At 40.1% G+C, this 27,299-nt stretch overlaps 1 protein-coding gene across 7 annotated transcripts in view; it reads right to left on the bottom strand.

Moving 5' to 3' along the window:
• GIT2 (GIT ArfGAP 2) overlaps nt 1-27,299 on the bottom strand; it is a gene marked incomplete at its 3' end in the record, with an annotated part of 46,093 nt that overhangs the window by 12,021 nt on the left and 6,773 nt on the right. For 2 of the 7 annotated variants that reach the window (XM_079717894.1, XM_079717895.1), the window contains exons 5-14: nt 25,808-25,894; nt 25,560-25,690; nt 23,258-23,352; nt 14,739-14,784; nt 13,351-13,402; nt 9,989-10,061; nt 9,640-9,737; nt 8,323-8,434; nt 5,004-5,146; nt 2,801-2,950 (exon numbers count right to left, since the gene is read on the bottom strand). In XM_079717894.1, coding sequence (XP_079574020.1) covers nt 2,801-2,950; nt 5,004-5,146; nt 8,323-8,434; nt 9,640-9,737; nt 9,989-10,061; nt 13,351-13,402; nt 14,739-14,784; nt 23,258-23,352; nt 25,560-25,690; nt 25,808-25,894 — 987 coding nt within the window. Of the gene's footprint in view, nt 1-406; nt 431-2,800; nt 2,951-5,003; nt 5,147-8,322; nt 8,435-9,639; nt 9,738-9,988; nt 10,062-13,350; nt 13,403-14,738; nt 14,785-23,257; nt 23,353-25,559; nt 25,691-25,807; nt 25,895-27,299 lie in introns of those variants that run through there. The other 5 variants (XM_079717899.1, XM_079717898.1, XM_079717900.1 and 2 more) reach the window with 5 other exon arrangements.

Here is a 27,299-nt window from a genome sequence, read left to right as displayed (position 1 = left end):
TGAATGCTCTTTCCATTCCTTACATGCAGGCTGCTTCATGGTGCTGGATTAGAGTTAAGGGATCAGCAAGGAACCGAGTTACTCTTTAGCATCTGGCATTTTAAACACAGTTAACTGAGTCCAGGCTGCACAACGTCCTTCCCCTCTGGTGCTCCTCCATCTTCCAGGACATTTTATAAGCTGGGTGTGGTGTGAGTTCAGCTGTCTACTCTTTGACAGAGATTGTAAAATGTGACCAAATTCCCCACCAGGGCCAAGGCTTAAGTCCACAAGCAACTGTGTTTGCACCAGGAGATCATTACTTTTTCAATAGCAAGCCCATTCAGTGTTAGGAGTTACTTTCAATTTCTATTTTAGAAAAGCACCGATCTGTGAAAAATACACCAATAGTGGCTGCTCCTCTTCATTAATTAGCATCTTTTCCAAGCAACTGTTAAATGTGAAAGATCAGACACAAATCATGCTACTTTGTCAACTATATATATTAAAAAACTTTACCTAACTTTGAAATAAAATCAATGCATCTTCGCTAAATAAACAAGTTCCACATACTTTATATTAGTAGTGCCAAACTTTTGTGAAAGTCTGATTTACTGTCTTTGCAACAGAAATACTCTCATTCTCAGTTTTCTCAAAGCGTGATCTCTAAGAAAGGATAGATTGCTTCTACACCAGAAAGGCTTTCAGGGCGTAACATATCTGCAACTCCCTTTCCAAAGAAAGAACAGCTGCAAAGTGACAAGCAGCTACTGAAAATTCCTACATTCCAGGAAACAGACAGGCATAAAGTGCCTGTCAAAACTACTTATTAGGGAACCCATATTCTACAATGAAATGGTCAAGGTCCAACCAGTGAGGAGCATAACTGACACATGGTCCTCAGTGTAGGACTGGGGGATCTGGTCACAGGCTTGTGTGTCTATGTGAAAACCTCTTAGAGTATTTTAGACAAGGTCTTGAAATCTTAAACTTTATCTTCACACTTTTCACTCTAAAACATCCAGCCTGGATTTTGCTTGAATGTGCTTTGATGACCACTAGTTCCTGGTCTCAATTTTTTAAAATTTTAGTACTCTGTACTTAGCGAGATATCCTCAGATAAATCTGAATGGTGCTTATCTTAATAAGAACCAGACTACACTTTTTTTGTCTGAAAGGAGTATAACAGGGCATGAAAAGTTATAGATAATAGGTTCATAAATCAAAAGCATTTCTAAGAATTGAGGAGATAATCAATGAGCAACGGCAAATAATTCCACTCTGCATTTCTTAAAGGAGCTTGAGACATTTGCTTTCAGAGATTCGAGGTTATCTCGGGTGATTTCTACAAATACTAAAAGGAGAATAATAAGAATAAAAATGGTGATGCTTAGCAGACTGATTTGCAGTGGCAAGGTCAGTATGTTTCAGAAAAAGTCACCTCAAAAAATGCATTAGTTCAATTAATGAGACAAACTGTAATTCATTAAACAAAAGATATTTCAGAAAAGACAGAAAAAGTGCAAGCCCTGTGTGCTATGGCAAAAAGGCGCTTTGTCTGTCTTGTTCATGGCTGAACACCAGCCGGTGACAGGGCCAGGGTGGCACAGAACAAGTGTTTGATTAAAATCTGATTGATCTTCAGGCATTCTTGTCCCCTTCTATTATAGGTATTGAGGCCATATATCTCAAAACGTCTCCAAAAATGATCTAGAACTCAAAAGAATCCTGGACCAAGCCGCAGGCAAGGGTGCACTGCAGTGTTCTTCCCTGACAAGCAGAGGGGCATGGACCTCTTCTTAGATCTTCAGCCTTCCTTTAGGAAGCACCATTGAAAAGGGCCCAGCCACAAATGAGGTGTACCATGTCCTCTGTTCTTGATAATGATTTTGAAGCATCACTCTTCAAATGATAGTAGGAAGACACAGATATATACTTTGTTTTGTTTCTGTTTAAGGAAGTGTACAGAATCTCATTTTGTAGAGCACTGAATGATGGGAGCAGTACCCACAAAGTCTCGGGCAGAATTTAGAATCTTTCCACTTCTTCTTCTTAGCATTCTTATAGAGAGTTATATACGTAATCCCCTCTGAAGCATGTTCCTTGCTACTATTAGCCATACTTTTTTTAGAGATAGAGATTAATATATTTATATATTTCTAACTCTCTCAAAAGGCGGCAAACAAGGAAATGCCGAGCAAATGAAATTGTTTCTTACCAGCGTATAGTTCTCGCTGGTGCAAACGCAATGTTTTCTTCCATTTATTGAGTACCTATTCTGTGGCTCTGAGGACATGATAAATTAGTGGTAATGGCTGGTGAAAAAAAAGCGGGGCTGTGGGACTGGGCTGCCAGGGCAGGGGTGGGTAATATCTTAGACTAGAGTGAACAGGGACAGTACCCCTGTGTGGCATGGGGTTTGGAACGCGGATAAACACATACACCTGTCCTGGGCTTTCGTCTGCCCTGTCTTCATGGCGTGATTATTCTTTAGAACAAGCAATAAATAGGAAGAATCACATCCATGGAGTGGGGTCTAGCTTCCCAGGAAGCACAGGATAGTGTAAGGGTTTCTACAACTGACACAAACACTTAATAGGCTGTAATGTTTTCCTACCTGGGAAACTTACACTGGATTTATTTCTAATCAAAGCTACTTCATTTAAAATATCCAAAATACATACTGGTTCCAAAAAGACAGCTTGGCCCAAAGATTTTTAGATCTGTGTTTCTTCCCTCTGACCACAAGCATCATGCCTGGGATTCTTCCTTATACTATGGGGTTAAAGAGCAACCATCCTGGCATTTATTGACATGTTACCTTTTTCTGCATAATTCTCAGCTCGTCACTCAAGTTGTTATTCACCTTCATTAGCTGTTGTATCTTGGCCTCAGAAGCCACTAGAGCGTTTTTGACCTCCATAAATTCCTGCACAGTGACTGGTCCATCTGATAAATCTGAATCTAGGCTCTAAAAATAAATTGGGGAAAATGTTCACAATCTGAGACGATGATAACATTCAAGACTAACTGCTAAAGAATTTCAAATTCTGACCATGCCAGCTGGATCGCAAAGTTAATCAAACCAAATCAAGGCTTCTAAGCGTAATGCAAAAATAAAACATAAAGGTAGGGCTACTAAAGTATTTGAAAAATTTTAAAGTCAATATTTTCTAATAGATCAGACAGAGGGGCTACAAATCTATTCTGACAATGAGTATGCAGATCTGTCTTGTCTGCCTTTCTCTTGCTCATTCATGTTTCTTTTTTTATTCATTATTTCATTAATTCACTCATTCCAACTTTTCTGATGCTTTTTTACTAAGCAGCAGGCAGTGTTCTAGGGGCTTGGGATACATAAGAAAATAGACAAAGATTCCTGCTTCCATGGTGTTTACATCCCAAAAGAGTGAGAGAGGGAAAAAATAAAAGTAAATAACTATATAGTATGGAGAAAGGTGATAAGTGCTATGGAAAATAAATAGAATGGATCAGAGTGAGGGGTTGGGGAGCTGAAGTTGGGGTGAAGGTGGGTGCATTTTAACCTGACAGGTGGGTAGGTGGGACATGAGCAACAGCCTGCAGGAGGGGAGGTCATTAGTCAGATGGCTGTCTGAAGGAAGGGTGTTACAGCCAGCAGCAGGGCTCAGCTGGAGGGAATGGGTGTGCAAGGCGGAGAGGAGGGGGAGGCCGGCCAGTCTAGGGACCCCGTCGTGTAGGGTCCTGTCATGACCCGGCTTTCACTCGAGTGAACCCAGCGCTTCTGTGGAGACCGGGCAGAGATGTTTCAGATGGAACAGGTGACTCCTGCTATCCCCTCCACATTCCCTGCATCTGCCAGTGGCACCACTGATTCTCACAGCTGTGTAAGCTGGAAAGCCCTGGACACAACTCCGGTAAGTCTACCTTCCCACTTCAAACATCCAACTTATTGCCAAGCCCTGCCTTTTTTATCTTCCTCCTGTTCATCCATTCTCAAATGTTTGCTGGGCTCCTCTGTGGGCCAGGTCTGGGACACTCAGCAATGGGTGGACCAGCCAGGCCCCTACTGCCCTGTCCTCGGGCTCACACTTTGCTCCAGTAACTGTTCTTCCATCCAGACCCTCCCAGCCAAGGCCCTGAGGTGAACCTGTTTCACCTCTTGTTTGGACCTCGTCAGCACCTCCTACTTGGGTTCCCTTTCTCCACACCCTGGTCCACCGGAACAGTCCTCCCAAAACAGAGGACCCAACATGGCTGACATCGCCCTCCTGCCCTGCCTAAAAGCTTCCTGGGCTCTGCACTGTTGGCCAAGGTCCAGGCTCTTTGGTCTGGCGTCACACTCCTGCATATGGTGTGACCCCTGCCCTCTGCTGCAGCTCTGACTCCCACTCCTTTCAGGCTGACTCCACATGTGACCAGATTCCCCCCACCACCCACGCCGCTGTCTCACTTCCTCTCTGTCTAGCCCACCCTCCCCAGCCTCTCCACACGCCCACATCCCAGGCATTCTTTTTTTTTTTTTTTTTCCCAGGCATTCTTCAAGGCACACGTTAAAGTCTCTCCTGATACTCCTCCTCAGTGACAAGTTGTGTCTCCGCTGACCACCCCACCCCCGGCTTGTGTCTGTGTTTATGACCCTTGTACTGCAGTTCTCTCTCCTGGGCAGTGACGGCCTCGTAGAGGAAAGGGACTAGGCCTCACTCAGGAGAATATTATCCAGGGAAGTCTGGATAACTATCCAACAAAAGTAAACATTTGTTGAAAGAATAAAACCCACCAGTCCTCCCTCACAGGTTTTATAAAGTCAAAACTGCAGAAGGGCTGTGAGTCAACAACTGACTCAGGGATAACAGACCCCCTATTTTAAAACTATTTACCTCACTGACCTTTGCTTGGCCCAAGCTAGTAGAAAACCCAACTCTACTTCCAGAGCACTTTTCACAAGCCTAGCCCTCAAGTGACTTACAAAGCAGGCAAATTTTCAGGGGGAAAGATCTGAAAAGAAAACACAGTCTCTTTCTGTGTGCAGTATGTCACCTCACCTTCTGCCTGTGTGCCTTGCTCGCAGTGGCTTCCAGATCTGTGTCTTCATCTGATGCCACACTGTCATAGTCCGGCTGGTCATTGTCCTGACTCTCACCACTGTGCTGGTTACTGATTGTTTTCAGTATGAGCTCCACATTGTCTATCAATAGAAGCAAAAAACTTTACTTCAGGCTTGCAAAAAACTTTTTTTCCTAAAAAACTAGCCATTTAAAAGACTGGAAGAAAATGACAGAAATAGCAAGGTTATATTCACCCCAAAAAGGGATAACAGAGCAAGTTATCAACTGGACAGAGAGTCTACTAAAAACTGCAGAGAGAGATTTAAGCATCCCTCTGAGCGACCTGCCAAATGTGGGCAAATTAATTAGATGGTTTACGAAAAAGCTGCTCAGATATGGGGACAGGTTCCCAAATTTGTAATCATTCAAGGAAACAGGGTGTAGCTCGAAATCATGAAAATAAAGCTGTAATAATGTAAGATTAACTGCAATTCAGTTATAATTGTACCTTGTTTACAAGGTAATGTCAAGTCAAAACAGAAAGGAAATTGTTAAAGTGGAGCCTAGAAACTAGGTGATCAAAGAGTAGGCATCGCCTGCCGATGCAGGGGACGCGGGTTTGTGCCCCGGTCCGGGAGGGTCCCGCATGCTGCGGAGCGGCTGGGCCCATGGGCCGTGGCTGCTGGGCCTGCGCGTCCAGGGCCTGTGCTCCACGGCGGGAGGGGCCACAGCGGTGAGAGGCCCGCGTACGGCAAAGAAAAAAAAAGAGTAGGCACATCGGCCTTTCGTTAGCTGAATGCCAGTGAGAGAGAGAGAAAGAGGAGAATGACCCATTGGACACACATGGGCACACCAGGAAGGTATGGTCTATAGGGAAGCAGGGATGACCCCATTGGCTCCAACACATTTTGAATGAAAGATTTCACAAATTATCCAAGTCTCTCCACTTTCTTTCAGGCAACTCAAGCAAACCTCTAATTTCCAATATTGTTTCTGGATATTTTGATGGATAATATCTTGGTGATAAATTATGTTTACTTAAAAGGAATTTTAATTTTTAAAATTAATATTTAAAATATACGTGCCAGGGCTTTCCTGGTGGCACAGTGGTTAAGAATCCGCCTGCCAATGCAGGGGACACGGGTTTGAGTCCTGGTCCGGGAAGATCCCACAAGCCTCGGAGCAACTAAGCCCGTGTACCACAACTACTGAACCTGTGCTCTAGATCCCGCAAGCCACAACTACTGAAGCCCACGTGCCACAACTACTGAGCCCGCGTGCCTAGAGCCCATGCTCCACAACAAGAGAAGCCACCGCAATGAGAAGCCCGCACACCCCAACGAAGAGCAGCCCCCGCTCGCTACAACCAGAGAAAGACTGTGCGCAGCAACGAAGACCCAGTGCAGCCAAAAATAAATAAATAAAATAAAATAAAATAAAATATATATGTGCCATCGGATTATAGAAGTGATAAAGATTCAATAAAGAAAAATTGAAACTGATAGAGTAATCATTAATAGCTACTGATACATGTTGTTCTATTTCCTTCCAGTCTTTTTCCTAGGCATATAAACATACATACAGCCAATTTCATTATTTGTAGCAGTTACGGTCTATAAAGCTGCTGTGAAGAACAAATTAGCAAATATTAAACCACTGTTCTGACTGGAAACACAGGGTTAGGTTCCTGCAAACCTATGATCACATTTTTGTCAACTGATAAATATATAACCTCGTTTTACATGTGATTCTGTTTAAAGACATCTTTAATACATGTTGTTGATCCATTAACATGGAACTCATGGCCAACAGCACTATAACTCACGCCTGAACGAAGCTAGTCTAACACATGTATTTTCTCCACAAGGCACAACACGACCTTGTTGCGTTTAGGAATCCTACATAGCTCTTCAGCACTCTACTTGGGGGCCACTTCAAATAGTGAAATCACCAACAAAAAGCATAAAAATGTGAAAACTGTGGCACTAAATAAATCTCAAAAAGGACACCTGTTTACAGGATAAGAGTTGAAATAAGGCAGAGCATGGCCTTGTTCAATCTCAGCTGGGAACGTGCATTTTGGGTGACTCAAATTTTTCAGCATGTTGCATACATCCACAAATTACCATCAACGTGCTGTCAGTATGATTTTGAGGTAACAATGAATAGGTGAATTGGCAAATATGAGATCCGTGAGTAATGGGGATTAGTGGTATATTTATATTTACATGTGATATATTCACTTGTACATATGTATATATATAAATGTTTTCCTTACAAAATTTGGATTATACTAAAGCTTTAAAAAAATTAATTTATTACTTTATATTATGTCATTACATAGTCTCTGAAAAAAAGTGTGCACTATTCAAATATGTAACTAATAATTGCTCTATTATTGGTTATTTGTTTCTAATGTTTCCAGTGCTATATATAACATACATGTAACATCTCTATTTCCTCTCAATTAACACCTAGAAATGGAACCACCAAATCAAAGAATTTGTGCATTTTGAGACTTTAAAGGACCCTTATCACTGCACCTTCACCAAAATTTAATAAAGTTTCTTAGAACTTGTTTATGTCTGGTTGAATAAGTAAAATCAAGAACAAATGGCTGTCAGTTAACGATTACTATCTCCGGGGAATGTGATGCTGACTGAAAACTGAATCTTTATGGTATGTATTTTTCCTGTTTACATGTTTTTCAGTTTAAAAATGCATTATTTCTACAATTAGAAAAAAACAACAAAGATACAGCATCAGGGCTGGGGAGGAAGTATGTTCCCAAGCATGGAGACAGGACCCTGAGCTACTGAACAAGACTCAAAGGGCACCTCGGAAATAGGTGCTTGGTGCTCTCTTCACAATTTTAAACCCCAATAATTCTTGCTGTAGACATCTAAAGTTTATAGCGACAAATTCTAATTATGGAGAACTCAGTCTTGTAGGTAAACAACAGCAGGTGAGCTGGAATTTCAGTCAAGAGGGTTTAGTTTCTTATGTCCTTTAACAAGATCTAAGTCAGAGTTTTGAGTTAATTTCAGAACGCAATTTTTTAGGGAAGACAGGTGACCCAAGAGGTAAAAAATCATATATAAGATAAATTTGAATCACAGTTAATAATGCTGAAATATTTATAATTCACCAGGACTCAAAGAGAGAAACTTGTCGTCACAACATAGCACCAATAAAACTTACAGGGCTTTAACTAAGCTGTGGTGTCAATGACTGCTTTAATTATTTTTATAACTTTAACACTTGTGTGAAGTTTTAAGGCCAAAGAAGCAAACATTTAGAGGTCTGAAACAGTTACCTTTTGAACTAGAGAGAGGACTGCCTTGCTGTCTCCTCTTGGCATCACTGAGAATGTCGATAACCAGGGTGGCAAACTCATGGGCGTTAAACCGAGCTAGTTTCTGTCTGCCCTGAGGGTGAGAAAATAATTGGAAATATTCCCAGATGTAAAAATACACACATATTCACATAAAACTAGTCAGACTACTGTTAGACTTCGGCAAAGACCTTCCAGCATGCTCAAAGTATCATCAATCACAGCCATAACTGAATCAAATTTAACATTTTCCTTGTGAACAGTTTAAAACCATTTACATAATAGAACAATATAACATTTAAGTTCTCACAATGTGTATCTATTTTTGTGAACCGAAACAAAATGGTTCTCTTAATGCTTTCTTTCTAATATCAATTCAGTTTTGAAGTAGGCCTACTAATCAAAAATTAATTTGAAGGGACAAATTTTAACATTTCAACATAAAGTTATAGTCTAGATGCTGGGACTCTATCATTATATATAACCAATAATCAATAAAAATGAAAAGAGCTTCATAATTTACTCAGCTTCACTGCTCTTGACGGATGGTTAGGCTTTTTTCAGTGCTCTATTATTACATACAGTGCTTCGATGAAAATGTGCATAAAGCTTTGTATTTTTATTTTATTAGAACATATTCCCAAATGAGGAATTCCTGTGTGGAAGGATGCAGTTAATTTTGAGGCCTCTGAAACCGGTTAACAGATTGCTTTTCTGAGGTCTGCAGCAATTTAAACTCTTATCTGTAGCATGAGAAAGCCCATCTTGCCACAGCCTTACCAGTCTGGAGTATCCTTTATTATGTATTGATACTTTATTAAGTTGATTGATAAAACTTTCATTAATGCCTTCAGGTTGCTTTCTTTGAGTACTAATGAGATTAAACATTTCTTCACAATTGAAAGCCATTTATTATTTCTTTCTTTCTTTCTTTCTTTCTTTCTTTCTTTTTTTGCCCTTGCACTTGTGGAATCTTAGTTCCCCAACCAGGGATTGAACCCGTGCCATCAGCAGTGAAAGTGCAGACTCCTAACCACTGGACCGTGAGGGAATTCCAGCCATTTGTATTTCTTTTGTGAATTGTTTTATATTCTTTCCCAGTCATCTATTAACTTCTATTGCTTTTCTTATCAATTTGTGAGGGTGTGTGTGTGTGTGTGTGTGTGTGTGTGTGTAAAGGATATTAACATTTTAATCAATCAAAAAATCTTACATACCTGTCCTGCGAAAATAAAATACCATGATATCAGCCATTCCGCAAATATCACTACTAGTGAGTTTTTGGACTCGGCCACTTGCCTGGTTCCGTGTCGATGAGTACTCGGGATTGACCGGAAGGAAGGGGACGACGGTTGTCTCGGTCACCAGGGTGCTGTGATTTTGCGTGGCAAGCCAGACTAGCCAGAGGAAAGAGCCAGAGATAGAATCTCATCACCACGGGTGCCACTGCTCCTCTAAGAGCCGCGGCTCTCGCATTACTAGGTACACTAGGGGCAGCACACTCCGAAGCCAGCATACACAAGAGTCAATGTTGACACACGTGTTATCAGGACAGTAGAAATTGGGCAAGTAAAAACACTGAGGCTGGCAGCTTGCTGCTGCCTACTGATAACAGAAGCTTAGTAGATAAAGCCACATGTTAAGTCACCTGCATCAGTCTCTCGCCTGTCAACTTCATCGTACACATCCATGGCAAGTTCTTCAAACAAATGATTACTTAGCTGAAAGTAAAAAAATATCAGGAACACAAGGGACAAGGATTAACACTAGGAGAATGAGTGGGGACTGCGACTTATTCACCCTTCTACTTCCAACGTCTTATCCAAAGCCAGTGCTTACTTAGTAAATGCCCACCACTATTAAACAGACAGTAACATTTCCAAAATAGTACAGATCCTCTAGAAATACCTGCCACCCACAGCAGCCTCCCTCCTGATACACAGATAGGGCTGTGCCATAAGGGAAGCAAGAGGCATCTAAAGTGCGTATCTCAAAGGTAGGGTCCAGTTCTCCACTCTTCGTGTGACATCACCTTTTTAAAGTCTCTTCTGCTCTTTTGAGAATGTTTGCCAGTACCCGCTCTGCCCCCAGTATATGGGATCTGAAACCCTTGGTAGGATTAAGAAGCCAAAACACACCAGAGGATAAAACGTGCCACTGAAGGAAAATACCACCCAGACCTCGGTTAAGTCTCTCTGCTGTCTTCCTCAGTAGGGGTCCCCCAAACCCCCAAAAAACTACCTGAGCATCCCCTACCAAGGACAGCCCGTCTAATCAGTACACTGTGCAATGTCCCAACAAAACAATCCCCACAGACTGGGGTGCCCTCCTGGCAGCAACTGGGTCTTCCTCAACCCAGAGGAGGCTAAGCCCCTACCAGGCTGGCTCCAGCTCTTTCTGCACTTTTTGCCTCATGAAACCCTGCCGCTCGGTGGCTGTTACTTCTGAGTTGACTGCTTCCCCACTCTGTGAGGGAAGATGCTGAATTTGTTCCATTCTCTACTGTTCCCTACATCCCCACACAGTACCGGGCACCAAGATGGGACTCAGTAAATTCACACACTGACCAGAAGGTACTTCATGCAGAATTTAAAGCTGGCTGCACACACCTCATTAAACTCGTTAAAATGGGTACAATACATTGTTAGGTGACAAAAGCAGGATATAAAATTCTATAATTACGCTTCAGTTAAAAAAAAAAGACAGGCATCTGAAACAAGAATTAGAAAAAATATACCAAAATATTGAGCGTGAACCCATTAAGAATATAGTAAATGAGGATGATTCCCCTTCTCTATTTTCCAAATTTTATCTAGTGTGGTTACATTACATTTATATTTAAAAATAAACTCTAAGAGCCTTTTGCTGGATAAGGTGATGAAGGATTGGGAAACTGAACTTGTACCATAAACACCCAATCTGTTTCCTCTAAGGGGCTACAAGCTAATGTTATTATTACTAACAATAACTACAGCAGCAACACTGTTGCGGGCTTACATCCCAGGCGCCTTGCTAATACCATCATCATTGTAAATACAACACATCTCTGAAGACAGGAACTACTATTATACCACTTTACAGAGAAGGATACCAAGGCACAGAAGTTAGCTTACCTAAAGTCACAAAGCCAAGAAGTGATGGACCTGGGATGCAAGTTTCTCTTAAAATGTTAATATTTACTAATTCAAGGAATACATTAGTGGTCTTATATTTCTCCCAGCTTTTCACTAGGGAGGGAGGAAGGAAAGAGGGAGGGAGGGAGGGAGAGAGGGAGATATTGTGGGATAAACACTGAATTGGCACTGATAGGAGGCGGAGACCACAGGGTGGGGGCAGCTCACACTCACTGGGCAGCTCTGACTTGCTGCCTCTGCTGGATCACTATCTCCCTTTCTAGGAGACAACACCGAGGTACAGAGAGGTGAAGGAGCTCGTCAGAGCCGAGATCCACACCTGACCAGTCTGACCCAGAGCCCAAGTTCTTGAGAGCTATACTCAACTTTGTCCCAGATGTTTATCTAGTGCCTGCCACACGCTAGAGATATTACAGACATAACCCCAGCTTTCAGCCTAGCAAATGTAGAATAGGATAGTCAAGGGGAGCTTGGATTTTATCCATGTTTGAATTATTTAAGATGAAAATTGGCTTACATACTGTTAAGTAATTAAAAGGTAATCACAGAATATTCAGTGCTGACTCCAAAGCTTATCATCCTAATCATCTTACTATATGACCTCCTTAATTTAAGAAAGGCAATAAAAACACATACACACAAAACTGCAGATAGAGAACACAGAGACACCAAATTGCATAAAATACATTTATTTCATATTACAGTTAAATGCTAGTAATGAGAAATTCATTTTATGTAATATTTAGTACTTAATATTATATGAAATTCTAGTAAAGAGTCTTCTATGAAAAGGGGAATGAAGAGTAAGACATAAATTAGGGGAGTTGCAAGTTCAGAGTTAGGCTTTGGGAAAACTCCTACCTACACTGTGAAGGGGGTCAGATTTCAGCTACTTGAATGATGAAAGGGAGGGTAGCTGGGAAAGCACAGCAGGCAAATGAGGATTCCTGAAAGAGGACTTGAAGTTGGCCTCCGAGGGTGCTAACCCTTAAAGAAATATTTAAACGCACGCACCCACCCACACCCACATCCACACCCACACAGTGGGAACCAGATGGGAAGCAGGGCAAGAACTGAAGGGTGAGAGTGGGATGACGCCCATAAAGGCTACGAAAAGAAGCTAAGAATCTTGGTTCTGATCTTGAGAGCAATGAGAACAGCTGAGGCGGGTAATCGGGTGCTTAGAACGGCTGGGGAAGCACTGGGCGAGGCTTCATTTGTGGGGACTAAACAGAGAGAAATTATTCCCAGAGGAGTAGATTTCTCGGGGTCCTGACTAAGGCTGAAATGGGCAGGCTGAAGAGAAACACAGAGACTAAGGTGAGCTTGTGACCTGCAGAACTGGGCAAACTCTGAGCACATAGCTGAGGCAGAACCAGCAGTTAAAAGCCTACATTTACAAAACTCTGATGAATGGCGTGGGACACACACGACAATTAGCGGTGGCTGGATCCCAAATAGCAGCGAGTCAATCTGCAGTACTCACTATTCCAGCTTCAGCTCTTATCATTCTCTAGCATCCTATGAGGCTACAGGAAGTAATCCCAAGAAGTGTGTCCCACTTATTCATGTACATTGAGAGAAACTAGGGAACTCTTACGGGGAGAAACAACTTCCTAATGTCAAAGGCACAGTCTTTGCTTTTAAAATGACAGAGAAAAATGCCATTATTTGAAGCCAAGCCAATAAATTGGATATACTAAACTTACTAGTACTTTCATTCTTCTTTGCTACATACTCGATGGTCTGCTTCTGATTTAACATCTGAGAGCATGAAACAAAGTCATTTGATGTACTAGGTAATGGGCTAAGAACAGGTATTAGCAGGACACATGGTTTTCCATACTGGAGTTCACTAGGAAAGAGAGATACTCACAGACTGAAGTTTCTTCTTAGCAGCTTTTGCCAATTCAGACAAATCCAGGCTGCTAAGAAAGTGTACAAAACTAATAAGCAAATAAATAAAACCATTTTCATGAGCTCTGTAGAAGATTAAGATAGCCAAAGGATTAAGATATTAATTACAGTTCATGGACAAGGTCAGAGGCCAAAATTCTACAGCCCAATCATCAGTGAGGAAACTTAACAGAACTTAGTGAAAGTATCTCCTAGAAATACCATAATCATGCAAAGTGGTAAACAGAAAAATAATCACCTACTAACCAAAAGGCAAAATTATTGCCAGGTTAGTCCCCAGGCCCTTTATGTGAGAAGTCATAATTTTTAAAGTATTAAAAAAAGCATTCAGAGGAAAACACAAAAAGGGCAGAATGTTAAAAAACAGAATGGCAAGATTACATATGGAATAGCAATTAACCATTTCATAAAGTCTTGACAGTATTTATGCAAAGTTTATTGGCTACATAAGGGTTTAAAGTTCATTTCTGCAGCTGTGAACTCATCTGACCTTATAGACCAGGGGCAACAGATTATAACCCACTTTTTGTTCGGCCTATGAGCTAAGCATAGTTTTTACATTTTTAAGTGGTTGGAAAAAAAAACCAACAAATGATACTTTATAATATGTGAAAATTATATGAAATTCAAATTTTAGTATCCAGAAATTTTTTTTTTTTTTTTTTTTTGCAGTACGCGGGCCTCTCACTGTTGTCGCCTCTCCCATTGCGGAGCACAGCCTCCGGATGCGCAGGCTCAGTGGCCATGGCTCACGGGCCCAGCTGCTCTGCAGCATGTGGGATCTTCCCAGACCGGGGCACGAACCTGCGTCCCCTGCAGCGGCAGGCAGACTCTCAACCACTGCGCCACCAGGGAAGCCCCAGAAATAAAATTTTATTGGAACAGACATGCCCTCATTTACATAGTGTCCATGGATGCTTTCATTTACAACTGGTAGAGTTGAGTAGTTGTGGCAGAGGCTGTATGGCCCAAAAAGCCTAAAATATTTACTATCTAGACCTTAACAACAACAAAATTTGCTGATCCCTGTCATAGACAAAGGCTACACTCTCTTATAAACAGAAATATTCTGTGATATATCCAGAGACACAATATACTGTCACAACTAGCTAAGACTGTGACAGTATCTCTAACTCCAATTTCATTAGCAAATTTCTTACTTGTGCTTTTTCAAACTTAAGTTTTATAGGGTGGTTTACTTACAGCCATCTTATTTCCAAATTGCATAGCCATAAAAGAGAAAAATGTATGGGCTTTGTTAAACACAAAGTATAATACACTTAAACACTATACAACCAAGGAAATACTAGTGACAGATAATACTGATTGGTATTTCAATGGCCTTACCTGTCTGCCATTTGAGGTATTATAAAGTGCTGTCCATTTTTGTGATCTGAAACAGAAACCAAGTCAAAGTTTTGTTCATATAAATATTGATAAGATCTGTAAAGGAATACCATCATTATTTTCTCAATTTATGTTTTGCAATTAGTATCTTCCCATAATTATGATCTATGTGGGAGAAACAGATGTTGCCAGATTGACTACAACTTCCCAAAATCTGGCCAGTAGCAAGGATCATTTCCTCATTTTCTTCTGGTACAAAGGTCCCAACGTCATTAAGTGGAAAGCCTATGCTCACCCTAATCCTTACGCTGTTTGTCCCCAGTATAACTAATGATCTTCAGCCATGGAAAGGACATTTAGGGAGCTGAAGTAGCTTGGAGCAGGCTTCCATCTGCTCTCCCATGTGGGATGGTGGGGCTTCCTTGAGCTTTAGTGGCTTACCTTCAAATTAATCAATTAGCATAAACAGTCAGGGCTGGCCCAGGTGGTCTGGGCAGGTGCAGGCATGGGCTCTGTCTCCTATAATGCTGACGGAGTCCTAATCAAGCTTGTGGAGGACACTGATCATGTGTCAATGAGTAAAGCCACTATGAGCATTCACATACAGGTCTTTGTGTAAACATAAGTCTTTACTTCTCTTGCGTAAATACCTAGGACTTCTGGGTTATAGGTAAATGCATGTTTAACTTGGTAAGAAACTGCTAGACTTTTTTCCAGGGTAGCTCTATCATTTTTCTAACTGCAACGTATGAGAGTTACCATTGTTCCACACCTTCCCCAGCACTTGTGTTGGTTTTTTGTGTTTTGTTTTATTTCAGTCATTCTAATAGGTACTTAGTGGTATCTCACTGGGTTTTAATTTGTATTTCCCTAATGGCTAAAGAACTTCTCTCTCCATGTATCTGCCATTTGTATATTATATTTGCCCAGATTTTATTGGGTTGTTTCTTTTCTTACTGTAAAGTTTTAAGTATAAATATTCTGGATCCAAGTCCTTTGTTGGATATGTGATTTCCAAATATTTTCTCCCAGTCTGTGGCTTGTCTTTTCGTTTTCCTAACTATAGTTTTTGCAGAGCAAAAGCTTAAAATTTTGACAAAGGCCAGCTTATCAATATTTTCTTCTACGGATTGTGCTTTTGGTGTTACATTTAAGTACTTTATATAATCCAAGACCACTAAGATTTTCTCCTATGTTTTCTTCTAGAAGTTTTAAAGTTTTAGGTTTTACATTTAGATCTATGATCCATTTTCAGTTAGTTTTTAAAAAAATATTTTATTTATTTATTTATTTATTGGCTGCATTGAGTCTTAGTTGCGGCACGCAGGATCTTTGTTAAGGCATGCGGGACCTTTTGTTGCAGCACGTGGGCTTCTCTCTAGTTGTGGCGTGCGGGTTTTCTCTTCTCTAGTTGTGGCGCACAGACTCCAGGGCACATGGGCTCTGTAGTTGTGGCGTGCAGGTTCCAGAGCGTGTGGGCTCTGTAGTTTGCAGCACGCGAGCTCTCTAGTTGAGGCGTGCGAGCTCAGTAGTTTTGGCGTGCGGGCTTAGCTGCTCCTGGCATGTAGGAACCTAGTTCCCTGACCAGGGATCGAACCCATGTCCCCTGCATTGGAAGGCGGATTCTTTACCACTGGACCATCAGGGAAGTCCCCTCAGTTAGTTTTTATACAAGGTGTGAGGTTTAGGTTGAAGTTCATTTTTCTGCACATGGATATTCAGTTGTTCCAACACCATATATTGTACTGTCCTTCCATGTGATTCCTCCCATGTTACTACTGTTCTTTTGCAAAACTGTCTTGGCTATTCTAGTTCCTTTGTTTTTCCATGTAAAATTTAGAACCAGGATATCCATGTCAATAAGCAAATCCTTTGATTGCATTAAATTTAAAAATTAATTTGTGGAGAATTGACATGTTAACTATATTGAGTATTTCAATCCATAAACATAGGAGAAACCCTTTTTCAGGCTTTCCTTGATTTCCTTCATCAGCATTTTGTAATTTTTAGCATATAGATTCCACATAGTTTCAGGTTCTAATTGTCCACTGTTAGTCTACAGAAATATGACTGATTTTTGGTTGTTCATCTTGCATTCTGCAACCTTGCTAAACTCATTCATTAGTTCTAGACACTTTATTATAGATTCCTTGGGATTTTCTACATGGAAATCATTTCATTATGAATACAGGCAGTTGTATTTCTTCCTTTTTAATCAGTGTGCCTTTTATTTGGTTTTCTTGCCTTATGGCACTGGTTAGGACTTCCAGTGCAATGTTGAATAGAAGTGGTGACAGTGGACATCCTAGCCTTGTTTCCGATTTTCAGGCAAAAGCATTCAATCTCTCATCATTAAGGATGATGTTAGCTGTGGCTTTTCAATAGATACTCTTTATTGGATTAAGGAAGTCCCTTCTATTCCTAGTTTGCTAAGGTTTTTCTTTTTTCTTTAATCACAAAGGGATGCTGAATTTTATTAAATGCTTTTTCTGCATCAACAGGTAAGATTATCCAGTTTTCTTTTTTTAGTCTGTTAATGTGATGAATCACATTAACTGATTTTCAAATATCAGTCATATATCTAGAAACCCCACTTGGTATATTACATTTTCCTTTTTACATATTGTTGGAATCTGCTTATAATTTACTGAGAAATTTGGTGTCCCTGTTAGTGAGGGATATTTTTTGGTGCCATCTTTGCTGGGTTTGGTATTGGGGTAATGCTGGCCTCATAAAATGACTTGAGAAGCATTGCCCCCCACTTTTTTTTTTTTTACTGTTTTTTTTAAACATCTTTATTAGAGTATAATTGCTTTACAATGGTACACTAGTTTCTGCTTTATAACAAAGTGAATCAGTTATACATATACATATATCCCCATATCTCCTCCCTCTTGCATCTCCTCCCACCCTCCCTATCTCACCCCTCTAGGTTGTCACAAAGCACCAAGCTGATCTCCCTGTGCTATGTGGCTGCTTCCCACTAGCTATCTATTTTACATTTGGTAGTGTATATATGTCCATGCCACTCTCTCACTTCGTCCCAGCTTACCCTTCCCCCTCCCCATGTCCTCAAGTCCCCCCTACCTTTCTATTTTCTAAAAAATATCACATAAAATGGATGTTATTTCTTCTTCGAATGTTTGGTAGGATAGTCTCATTTTATGTGCAAAACCTGAAATGTGAATTCCAAATACTTAAAAATATCTGTTAAGAATTATAACTGCAAAGCTAGCAAGCCATGTGAGTCATAAGCCACACTGATTGTATTGCTGTATGGCAATACCACTTCAGCTGGTTCACAGTATTTACCAGTGTCATCGCCTGGGCTAGGGTTTTCTTTAATGGAATGTTTTTAATTACAAATTCAAGTTCTTTAAAATGTAGGATTATATATTTACATTATCTCTTTCTTCTTGGACAGGTGTTGGTAATTTGTGGCTTTCAAAGAATTGGTTCATTTTATCTAAGTTGTCCAATTTATATGTACGGTTATTTATATTTTGCATTACCCTTTAATGTCTGTGGGGTTTTTAGTGATATCTTCCTATGTGTATTCTTTCCTTTTTTCTTTGTCAGTATGTCTAGACCTTTACCAATATCATTAATCTCTACAAAGAATCACCTTTTGGTTTCATTGATTTCTCTCTACTGTTTTCCTTTCTCAATTTCATTGATTTCTACTCTTTATTATTTCTTAACTTCTGCTTGCTTTGGGTTTATTTTGCTCATCTTTTTCTAGTTTCTTGAGGGTTGGGAAGCTTAGATTAGGATTTGAGACCTTTCTTCTTTTCTAACATAATAATTTAATGCTATAAAATTTCCTGTAAGCCTTGCTTTAACTGCATCCCACAAATTTTGATTCACTGTCTTTTCATTTTTGTTCATCTGATATTTTCTAATTTCCGTTAAGACTTCCTCTTAGACCCATGGATTATTTAGAAGTATGCTGTTTAATTTCCAAGCATTTGGGTATTTTCCAATTATATTTTGATTATTTATTTCTAGCTTAATTCCATTATGGTCAGATAATATACTTTCTAGGATTTTAATTCTTTTAGATTTGCTAAGGTTTGTTTTATGACCCAGAATATGGTCTATCTTGGAATGTTTGACTGTGTACTTGAAAGGAACATATGTTCTGATGTTGTTAGGTAGAGGATGCTATAAATGTCAACCAGATGCAGTTGGTTGATGGTTTCAGTTCAATATCCTTGCTGATTTTCTACCTCTAGTTCTATCTATTAACTAAATGAAGACTGTTGAGTCTCCAACAATTGTGGATTTGACCTTTTCTCCTTTCAGTTCTATCAAAGTTTGCTTCCTATATTTTGCAGCTCTATTGCTGGGTGTGTACCCATTTAGAATTGTTACATTTTTTTAGTGAGTTGACCCTTTTATCATGTTGTGTCCCTCTCTATCCCTGCTAATTTTCTTTGCTCTGAAGTCTGCTTTGTTTGATATTAATATAGCCACTCTAGCTTTCTTTTACTTAGTGTTGGCATGGTATATCTTTTTACCCCTTTTTGCTTTTTAACTTACCTATACCATTATATTTAAAGTGGGTTTCTTGGACACAGCATACAGTTAGGGCCTGTTTTCTTTTTTTTTAATCCATTCTGACAATCTCTGCTTTTAATTGGTGTGTTTAGATCATTAACATTTAATGTAATTATTGTTATATTTGCATTTAAGTCTATGATTTATTATTTAGTTTCTAGTTGGACCTCAGTTTTTTGTTCCTCTCTCTCCCCTTTCCTCTCTTTTTTTGAATACTTTGAATCAAAACATCTTTTGATTATTTGGGTAATTTTTAACAGTCCATTTTAATTTATCTCGAGAGTTTCTGACCATATATCACTGTATAGTCTTTTTTCAGCGCTAGGGATTAAAATATAAATAACTTTTTATAATCTACTTAGAAATAGTATTTTACCATTTTAAGAAGAATGCAAAAATTTACCTCCATATTTCTTTTACCCTCTCCCTTTTATGTTATAATTGTCAAATGCATCACACTGACATATGCTGAAAACCCCGCCATAATATACTATAACTTTTGCTTTAAACTGTCATACATATTTTAGAAAACTTAAGAAGAAAACACAGGGCTTCCCTGGTGGCACAGTGGTTGAGAGTCCACCTGCTGATGCAGGGGACATGGGTTTGTGCCCCGGTCCAGGAAGATCCCACATGCCGCAGAGTGGCTGGGCCCGTGAGCCATGGCTGCTAAGCCTGCGCGTCCGGAGCCTGTGCTCCCCAATGGGAGAGGCCACAAACAGTGAGAGGCCCGCGTACCGAAAAAAAAAAAAAAAAAAAAGAAGAAGAAGAAAACATAGCCTATTGTATTTATCCAGATACTTATCATTTCTGTTCTTCTTTCATTTCTGAAGTTCCAAGATTCCCTCTGGTATCAATTCCCTTCCACCTAAAGAACTTTCTTTAGTATTTCTGTTAGAGCAACTAATTCTCTTATTTTCTTTCATCTTAAAATGTCTCGAGGGGCTTCCCTGGTGGCGCAGTGGTTGAGAGTCTGCCTGCCAATTCAGGGGACATGGGTTCGAGCCCTGGTCTGGGAGGATCCCACATGCCGCAGAGCAACTAGGCCCATGAGCCACAACTACTGAGCCTGTGCGTCTGGAGTCTGTGCTACGCAACAAGAGAGGCTGCAGTAGTGAGAGGCCCATGCACCGCAATGAAAAGTGGTTCCCACTTGCCACAACTAGAGAAAGCCCTCGCGCAGAAACGAAGACCCAACACAGCCAAAGATAGATAGATAGATAGATAGATAGATAGATAGATAAATAAATAAATAAATAAATAAAAGCTGAGCTGATGTCCAAAAAAAAAAAAAGTCTTTATTTTTTCAGGACTTTCCTGGTGGCACAGTGGTTAAGAATCCGCCTGCCAATGCAGGGGACACGGGTTCAAACTCTGGTCTGGGAAGATCCCACATGCCGTGGAACAACTAAGCCCATGCGCCACAACTACTGAGCCTACACTCTAGAGCCCACGAGCCACAACTACTGAGCCCATGAGCCACAACTACTGAAGTCCGTGCACCTAGAGCCCATGCTCCGCAACAAGAGGAGCCACTGCAACGAGAAGTCCGCACACCACAACAAAGAGTAGCCCCCGCTCGCCGCAACTACAGAAAAGCCCGCATGCAGCAACAAAGACCCAATGCAGCCAAAAATAAAAAAAATAAATAAATAAAATAAATTTATAAAATAAGAAAGTCTTTATTTTTTCTTCATTCCTGAAGGTTATTTTCACTGGAAATGGAGTTCTAGGTTGACAGTTCTTTTCTTTCAGCACTTAAAAAATATTGTTCTACAGGGGCTTCCCTAGTGGTCCAGTGCTTAAGACTCCCACTTCCACTGCAGGGGGTGCACGTTTGATCCCTGGTCGGGGAAGTTCTGCATGCCCCGTGGTATGGCCAAAAAAAAAAAAATTTTTTTTCTACTTCCTTTTCATCTCCATGGTTTTTGATGAGAAATCCACAATCATACAAATAATTGTTCCTTTGTATGGTATGTCATTTTTTTCCTCGGCTGCTTTCAAGACATTTTCTTTCTTCGGTTTTTAGCAGTTCGATTTTGATGTGTGTGAGTGATGATTTCTTTTGAGTTTATTCTGTTTGGAGTTATCGGAGACCCTTGAATTGTAAGCTTACATCTTTTGCCAAATTTAGAGTTTTTAGCCAATATTTCTTCAAGTATTTTTTTCTGCATCACATTCTTTATGATCTCTTTCTGGGAGTGTGATGATACAAATGTTTTGATTTTGTCCCATAGGTCCCTAAGGCTCTGCTCCGTTTCTTTTCCTCCTACTCTTTTTTCTCTCTGTTGCTCAAACTGGATTATTTCTAGTGATCTATTTTCAATGCACTCTTTTCTTTGCCATCTCCATCTGCTATTAAGTCCAACCAGTGAGTTTTAAAATTTTAGTTATTGGATTTTTTAATTCTAACATTTCTGTTCTGTTCTTTTCTATATCTTCTATTTCTCTGTGGAGACTGTCTATATTAGATTTGTTTCAGGAATGTTCACACTTACTTCTTAGAGCATGATGTTACTATCTGTTTTAAAATCTTTATCTGATAATTCCAACATCTGAGTCATCTAGGGTTGGCATCTGTTAACTACCTTTTCCCATGCAAGTCTTCGGGATTTTCCTGGTTCTTCATATGTGGAGTAATTATGGGTGGTATCCCTGACATTTTGCATATTACGTTGTGGAGACTCTGAATCTTCCTTAAACTCTATGGAGAATGTTAATATTTTGTTCTAGCAGGCACCTGACCAGGTGAGGTTCTGTCTCCGGGGCCAAGTGGTGAGAGAATAAAGAGAAAAACAAAAGGAATCAGGATTCCCTTCAGGCTCTTGGTCAGAGATTTAGGCACCTGTGCTGCCACTGCTGTTGCCACTACTGAAGCCATAGGATTGCCTAGGGACTAGGGTGGGGAAAAAAGGAAGAGAAAAAAAACCCAGGGGAATTCCCCTATTCTCTGTCCTGTAGGAATCCCATTTCCTGCTCCTCAGACCACACAGACAAGGCTTCTTTGCACCTGCTATGCAGTTCCAGGTTTTAGGCTGTCCTGGATGCCATGTCAGAAGCAAAATAAAGGGGACACTCACCACCAGCTTGATGGTACTTTGAGTTCCCTAATCTACCTGCTACAGTCCTCAGATAGCTACTCCATGTATTTGGTCCATAGTTTATAATTGTGTTCAGCAGGAGAGACTGGGTGGGGGTGTGCTTATTCTATCTCACTGGGAACTGGAACAACACCAAGGGCTCTTAACTCTGTTGTACAACCAGGGTGGAGAACCACTGTATACATGTATGTGGATATTCTATATCAAGGGTTGGCAAACTTTTTCTGCAAAGGGCCTGACTGTAAATATTTTGGGCTTTGTGGCTGTATGGTCTCTGTTGCAACTACTCAACCTACTCAACTCTGTTGCTGTAGTGTGAAAGCAGCCGTAGATAATATGTAAATGAATGGGCATGGCTATCTTGCAATAAAACTTTATTTGAATAAAAACAGGTGATAGGCTTATGTGGCCCATGGACCACGGTTTGCTGACCCCAGTTCTACCTCATGAGCAAAGCTGGTTAATGGTAAAGTTCACTTTCTTACTTTTTCCCATTCCTTAGATAGCAGAATTCTGCAAATAACTACAAAAGTTAATCCTTTGCTCTTCCATTCCTACTCCCATTAATCATAAGAACCGTGGTGCACGTTCAGTTTGGGTTCAATTATGCTCTTTGATTCCTGAAACAGTCACTACTGTAGAGCTAAAATTTTTAAAACTAAAATTCAAGATTTGACCAATGTTACATATTTCACATATAACAAAAAATGCTGTAGCTATCACTGCAAACAGAAATCCTTATTTGCAATTTTCTCAAGGATACGTTAAAGCAGAGATCATAAATAACAGTGTCCCAATTTGTTTTTCCAGAGACTGACTGGCTGGAGGTGTGGAGAGGCTGCTGTCCTTTCAACTCACCTGGTTTCCTGCCACACAGATAGAAGGCTAGTCTGTCAGTCAGCTCATACTGTATTTCTACGAGGCGTTCTGCCAGCTCATGGTGCCCTCCTTGCCTACCAAGAGAAAACAAAGTACCATTTTTATTGCTCGCTGGCCACTGGAGCTAGAATAGAAAAGTACAGAGACGTTCCCTGAGATACCTGAGTCATTTATCAAACGTGACTTTTTAGAATAATCAACCTTTTTGTGTGAGGTAAACTGTCAAGGTCTACTTCGATTCCCACCTTTATAAAAACTGTTTTCACAATCTCAACTATCACCTTTCCTTTATTAATTTATAAGACAGAGTACTTAATAAGGAATTCAAGGACTTATGAGAGGGACAAAGAATAACTTCATCTAATGAGGTAGAAAATAAAATTAATAAATGGTCAAGGGTAGAGGTTCTCAAAAATTAACTAGCATTTAAAAAAAAATATACAGATGTCCAGGACCCACCCTTGGAAATTCTGAATCAATAAAAACAGGAGCAGTGTGGACATTAATATTTTGAAAAAGGTCCTTCCCCTAGATGCTTCTCATGCAGCCAGCCTGACCTCTGAATTAGAGTTCAGTAACCACTTCAAGGTCTTTGGTTCAGGGAGAGACAGACCAACCTAATGCATAGCTCACACCTCCTTGTCTTTAATTTCCATCACAGAAAATATTAATTTTGCCTTTGAAACAAATATTTAAGCTGCTTGAAATCCTTTAAGTAACAAGGCATATAAATAAGTCATTACCCTGAGAGACTATTATGTGCAAGGTACAAGAGGAAATTCCAAGGTAAGTGATAAGTATCAGTTACTGAGGGCTCTGTTCCCCTTAAAAGATGAAGTCTAGTTTCTGCCAGTTTCTCTTCCCACATACAAGGCACTACAAAAATATTCTCCAACCTACCCACAAATCTTTGATTTCTGTGATGCACATCTTTTTTTCTCATTTTTTAACATCTGTGAAATCAGGAGGTATCCTACAGTTGACAGTACATCATCATTTAATTGGTTGAGTCTTTTCCTTTTTAATGGTATATGAAATAATGATGACCCATATAAACAGTGGAGTGTTAGACCTGATGAAATACTGTATTCCTCAGTACCTTAGCTCTTATTCCCAGACACACTCTGCTCTATCCAGTTAGGTCTCCTGCTGTGCCGAACATGCCTGTCCATCCCTCCCCCCTGAACTTGACCCACGCCCTTCTTCTCACCTGGAACACCTTAGCTCCTCTTCACACACCCAAATCCAATCCACTCTTCAAAGACCAACTAAAGACATTTCTTAATGATTTGGGCCACAGTGAAGAAATCCTATATATGTATCCATTTTGGTAATGAGTTCTACGTTATCTTGCCTCATTTAACTCTTACATGCATTTATGAACCCTCTCCTCCCTGAGTAAATTCTAGGAGGGCAGAGTTCATTTTACTTGCCATTTTCAAGTTGTCACTTGTCATTTTATCCTCTGCAGAGTATAATTCTTTGCAGTTAATAAAGTTAATTTGGAAAAAGAAGGAAAGATGATCCATCTTCTATCATTTAAATGATATTCAAGCCTAACCTATGGATGTATGTATGTATTTCCCAGCACTTCACAGCCAAAATGTTGAAACAAAGAAAAAGTTAAATTTTATAGCAAGCACCCAGATGTCCACTACCTAAATCCTGCAAGTAACAGTTTTACTATACTTGTTTAGCCACATATCTATCCATATAGATTTGTTTCTAAGTTCAAGCAATGACTAAAAATATTAAAAAACTGAGGAGTGGGTTCTGCAATTCTTCATATTTGATTTGTACTCCAACTATGGCTCAAATACCACTGCGTTTAAAGGATAAAAAGAAATGAGGGCCTCCCTGGTGGCGCAGTGGTTGAGAGTCCGCCTGCCGATGCAGGGGATACAGGTTCGTGCCCCGGTCCGGGAGGATCCTATATGCCGCGGAGCGGCTGGGCCCGTGAGCCATGGCCGCTGAGCCTGCGCGTCCGGAGCCTGTGCTCCGCAACGGGAGAGGCCACAACAGTGAGAGGCCCGTATACCTCAAAAAAAAAAAGAAATGAAAGACTGGAAGCTAAGCACAATGGTTAATGGTTCTATCCTCCCTGACTTTAGCTGGCTCTAAGATCATATGCGTTTGAAATACCTTCATCTGCAAAATAATAGCATGCAAACCTCTGAAGGGGTTAAATGTTAATCATACACAATTTAGCCACTTAACAATGAATCATACACAACAGAAATAATCCCAAACAGAGAGAGGTGACAAGAATCTAGTCTCTTACCTTGCATAATCAACAGGAGTTTTCCCACTCGCATCTTGTGTGCCTGGGTCTGCACCATATACCGCCAATAATTCCGCCTGTAAAATCTGCCCTGCTTTGGAGGCAACATGGAGTGGGGTGTTTCCTTTCTCCTAAGAATCATTAATAAAAAGTATACAAAAAGAAGCAAAATTAAATAAACGAAAGGCTACATGAATGCAACCCATTTAGTTTCAATTTAATATCTGAATCAATTCATGCTTTCTTACAGGGTGAAAAAAGTTGGCTTGTGCTCCTAAAGATAATAGCCTCAAACAGGTTTCAAGATTCCCTGTTCTCACGCTTGAATGGAGTTGCTGAAAAATACACACACAAGAAAGAATATTTGTTAAAAATGTAAAGAATGACGTAGCAGAGCAGCTGGTGGACTATTTTAATACACATTATAGTAGTACTACATCATCTTTATTTAGCTCAGTAAGGTGGATGAAGCAGTCTCTCCCTTGCTGGTCACAACCATCCCCAGGCTCTAAGGCAGGGTCAGGCCCATTTTCCTGACAGGAAACTAGGGCTGGGAAGGCTGACCTGCCCAAATGCATGATCTAAGTGGCACAACCAGACCTTGAGTGAGAGGGAGTGTGAAGAGGTGGCTGAGCATGGCTCTGAAGTCTGAATTTCAAACCATACACCCCTCAAGCTGTGTGACCTTCTTTAAGCAATCTGAACCTCAGTTTCCTTATCTCTAAAATGGTGATAATAATGCCACCTATTCACAGGGTTACTATAAGGACTCAATGATATAACAAAGCATGGAGCCTGGTACATAGGAAATCCTCAAAGAATATACCTGCTATTATTATTGTTGATGTTGTTATTTGTTGTTATTATTGAACCTAGGGCTTTAGAGCTTCATATCCTATACTGTGCAAATCACAGGATTCTGCCTTATATCACACCCTCTCCACAACACTATTCTTGGCCTTGTATACAATGATTTAATGAAGTCTTTCAGGGTGGGAAATAGGCCTGTGCTATACCAAATTCTGTACCACCACAGAAATGCCCTTATACATTCAGAAGATGAGCTGCCTTCCTTCAAGTCTAACCTAGAATTGTCCAAAATGCAATAACTCTTATCGTAGCAATGGAGAAATCGACACTAACATCTGTATCCAAGTCTTATTTTTTAATTAATTTTATTTTTTAAAATTGTGGTAAAAAACACATACCAAGTCTTATTAATAAATGGAAGTAACAATCATATACATTTCCATGCAAAGTTTAAAATTCTGAATTATGAGTGCCTACGATCTGTGTGAGCATTTGCCAAAAGCAGTGCTTTGAAAATAAGGATATGTATTTTCATGGCATCTCTCAAAAACATGTAAAGGCCCACATAAAGAAAACCATTTAGTCACTTTGCAAGTTTAATAAACCATCCCATGTACTACAGCTTTGAGGCACACCCTGCTTCCTGAGGATCCCACTCAGCGTGCAACCTAGAAGCCTGCAGAAGTCCCACAAACCTTCTAGTCCCTCCTAGAAACAAACTCTGAGATGGCTCCTATTTCAAAGCTAAACAAACAAAAACTTACAGAAACACAATTTTAGAGCCATATCTGAAAAACACAAAGAGTTTTCTGGATACTCATTTGTTCCTGTGCTCCTTATACCTCCACTAACATGAATGGCTGCCATTTGAAGTAAGATGAAAGGAGAAACCAACTGCACAAAAAGCTGTTACTAATTATTCAGTGTACA

Source organism: Hyperoodon ampullatus, assembly GCF_949752795.1.
Source record: "Hyperoodon ampullatus genome assembly, chromosome: 13".
Taxonomy (NCBI): Eukaryota; Metazoa; Chordata; class Mammalia; order Artiodactyla; family Ziphiidae; genus Hyperoodon; species Hyperoodon ampullatus.
Note: the sequence above shows the minus strand (reverse complement) of the source record. Positions and strands in the feature narration are given on the sequence as shown.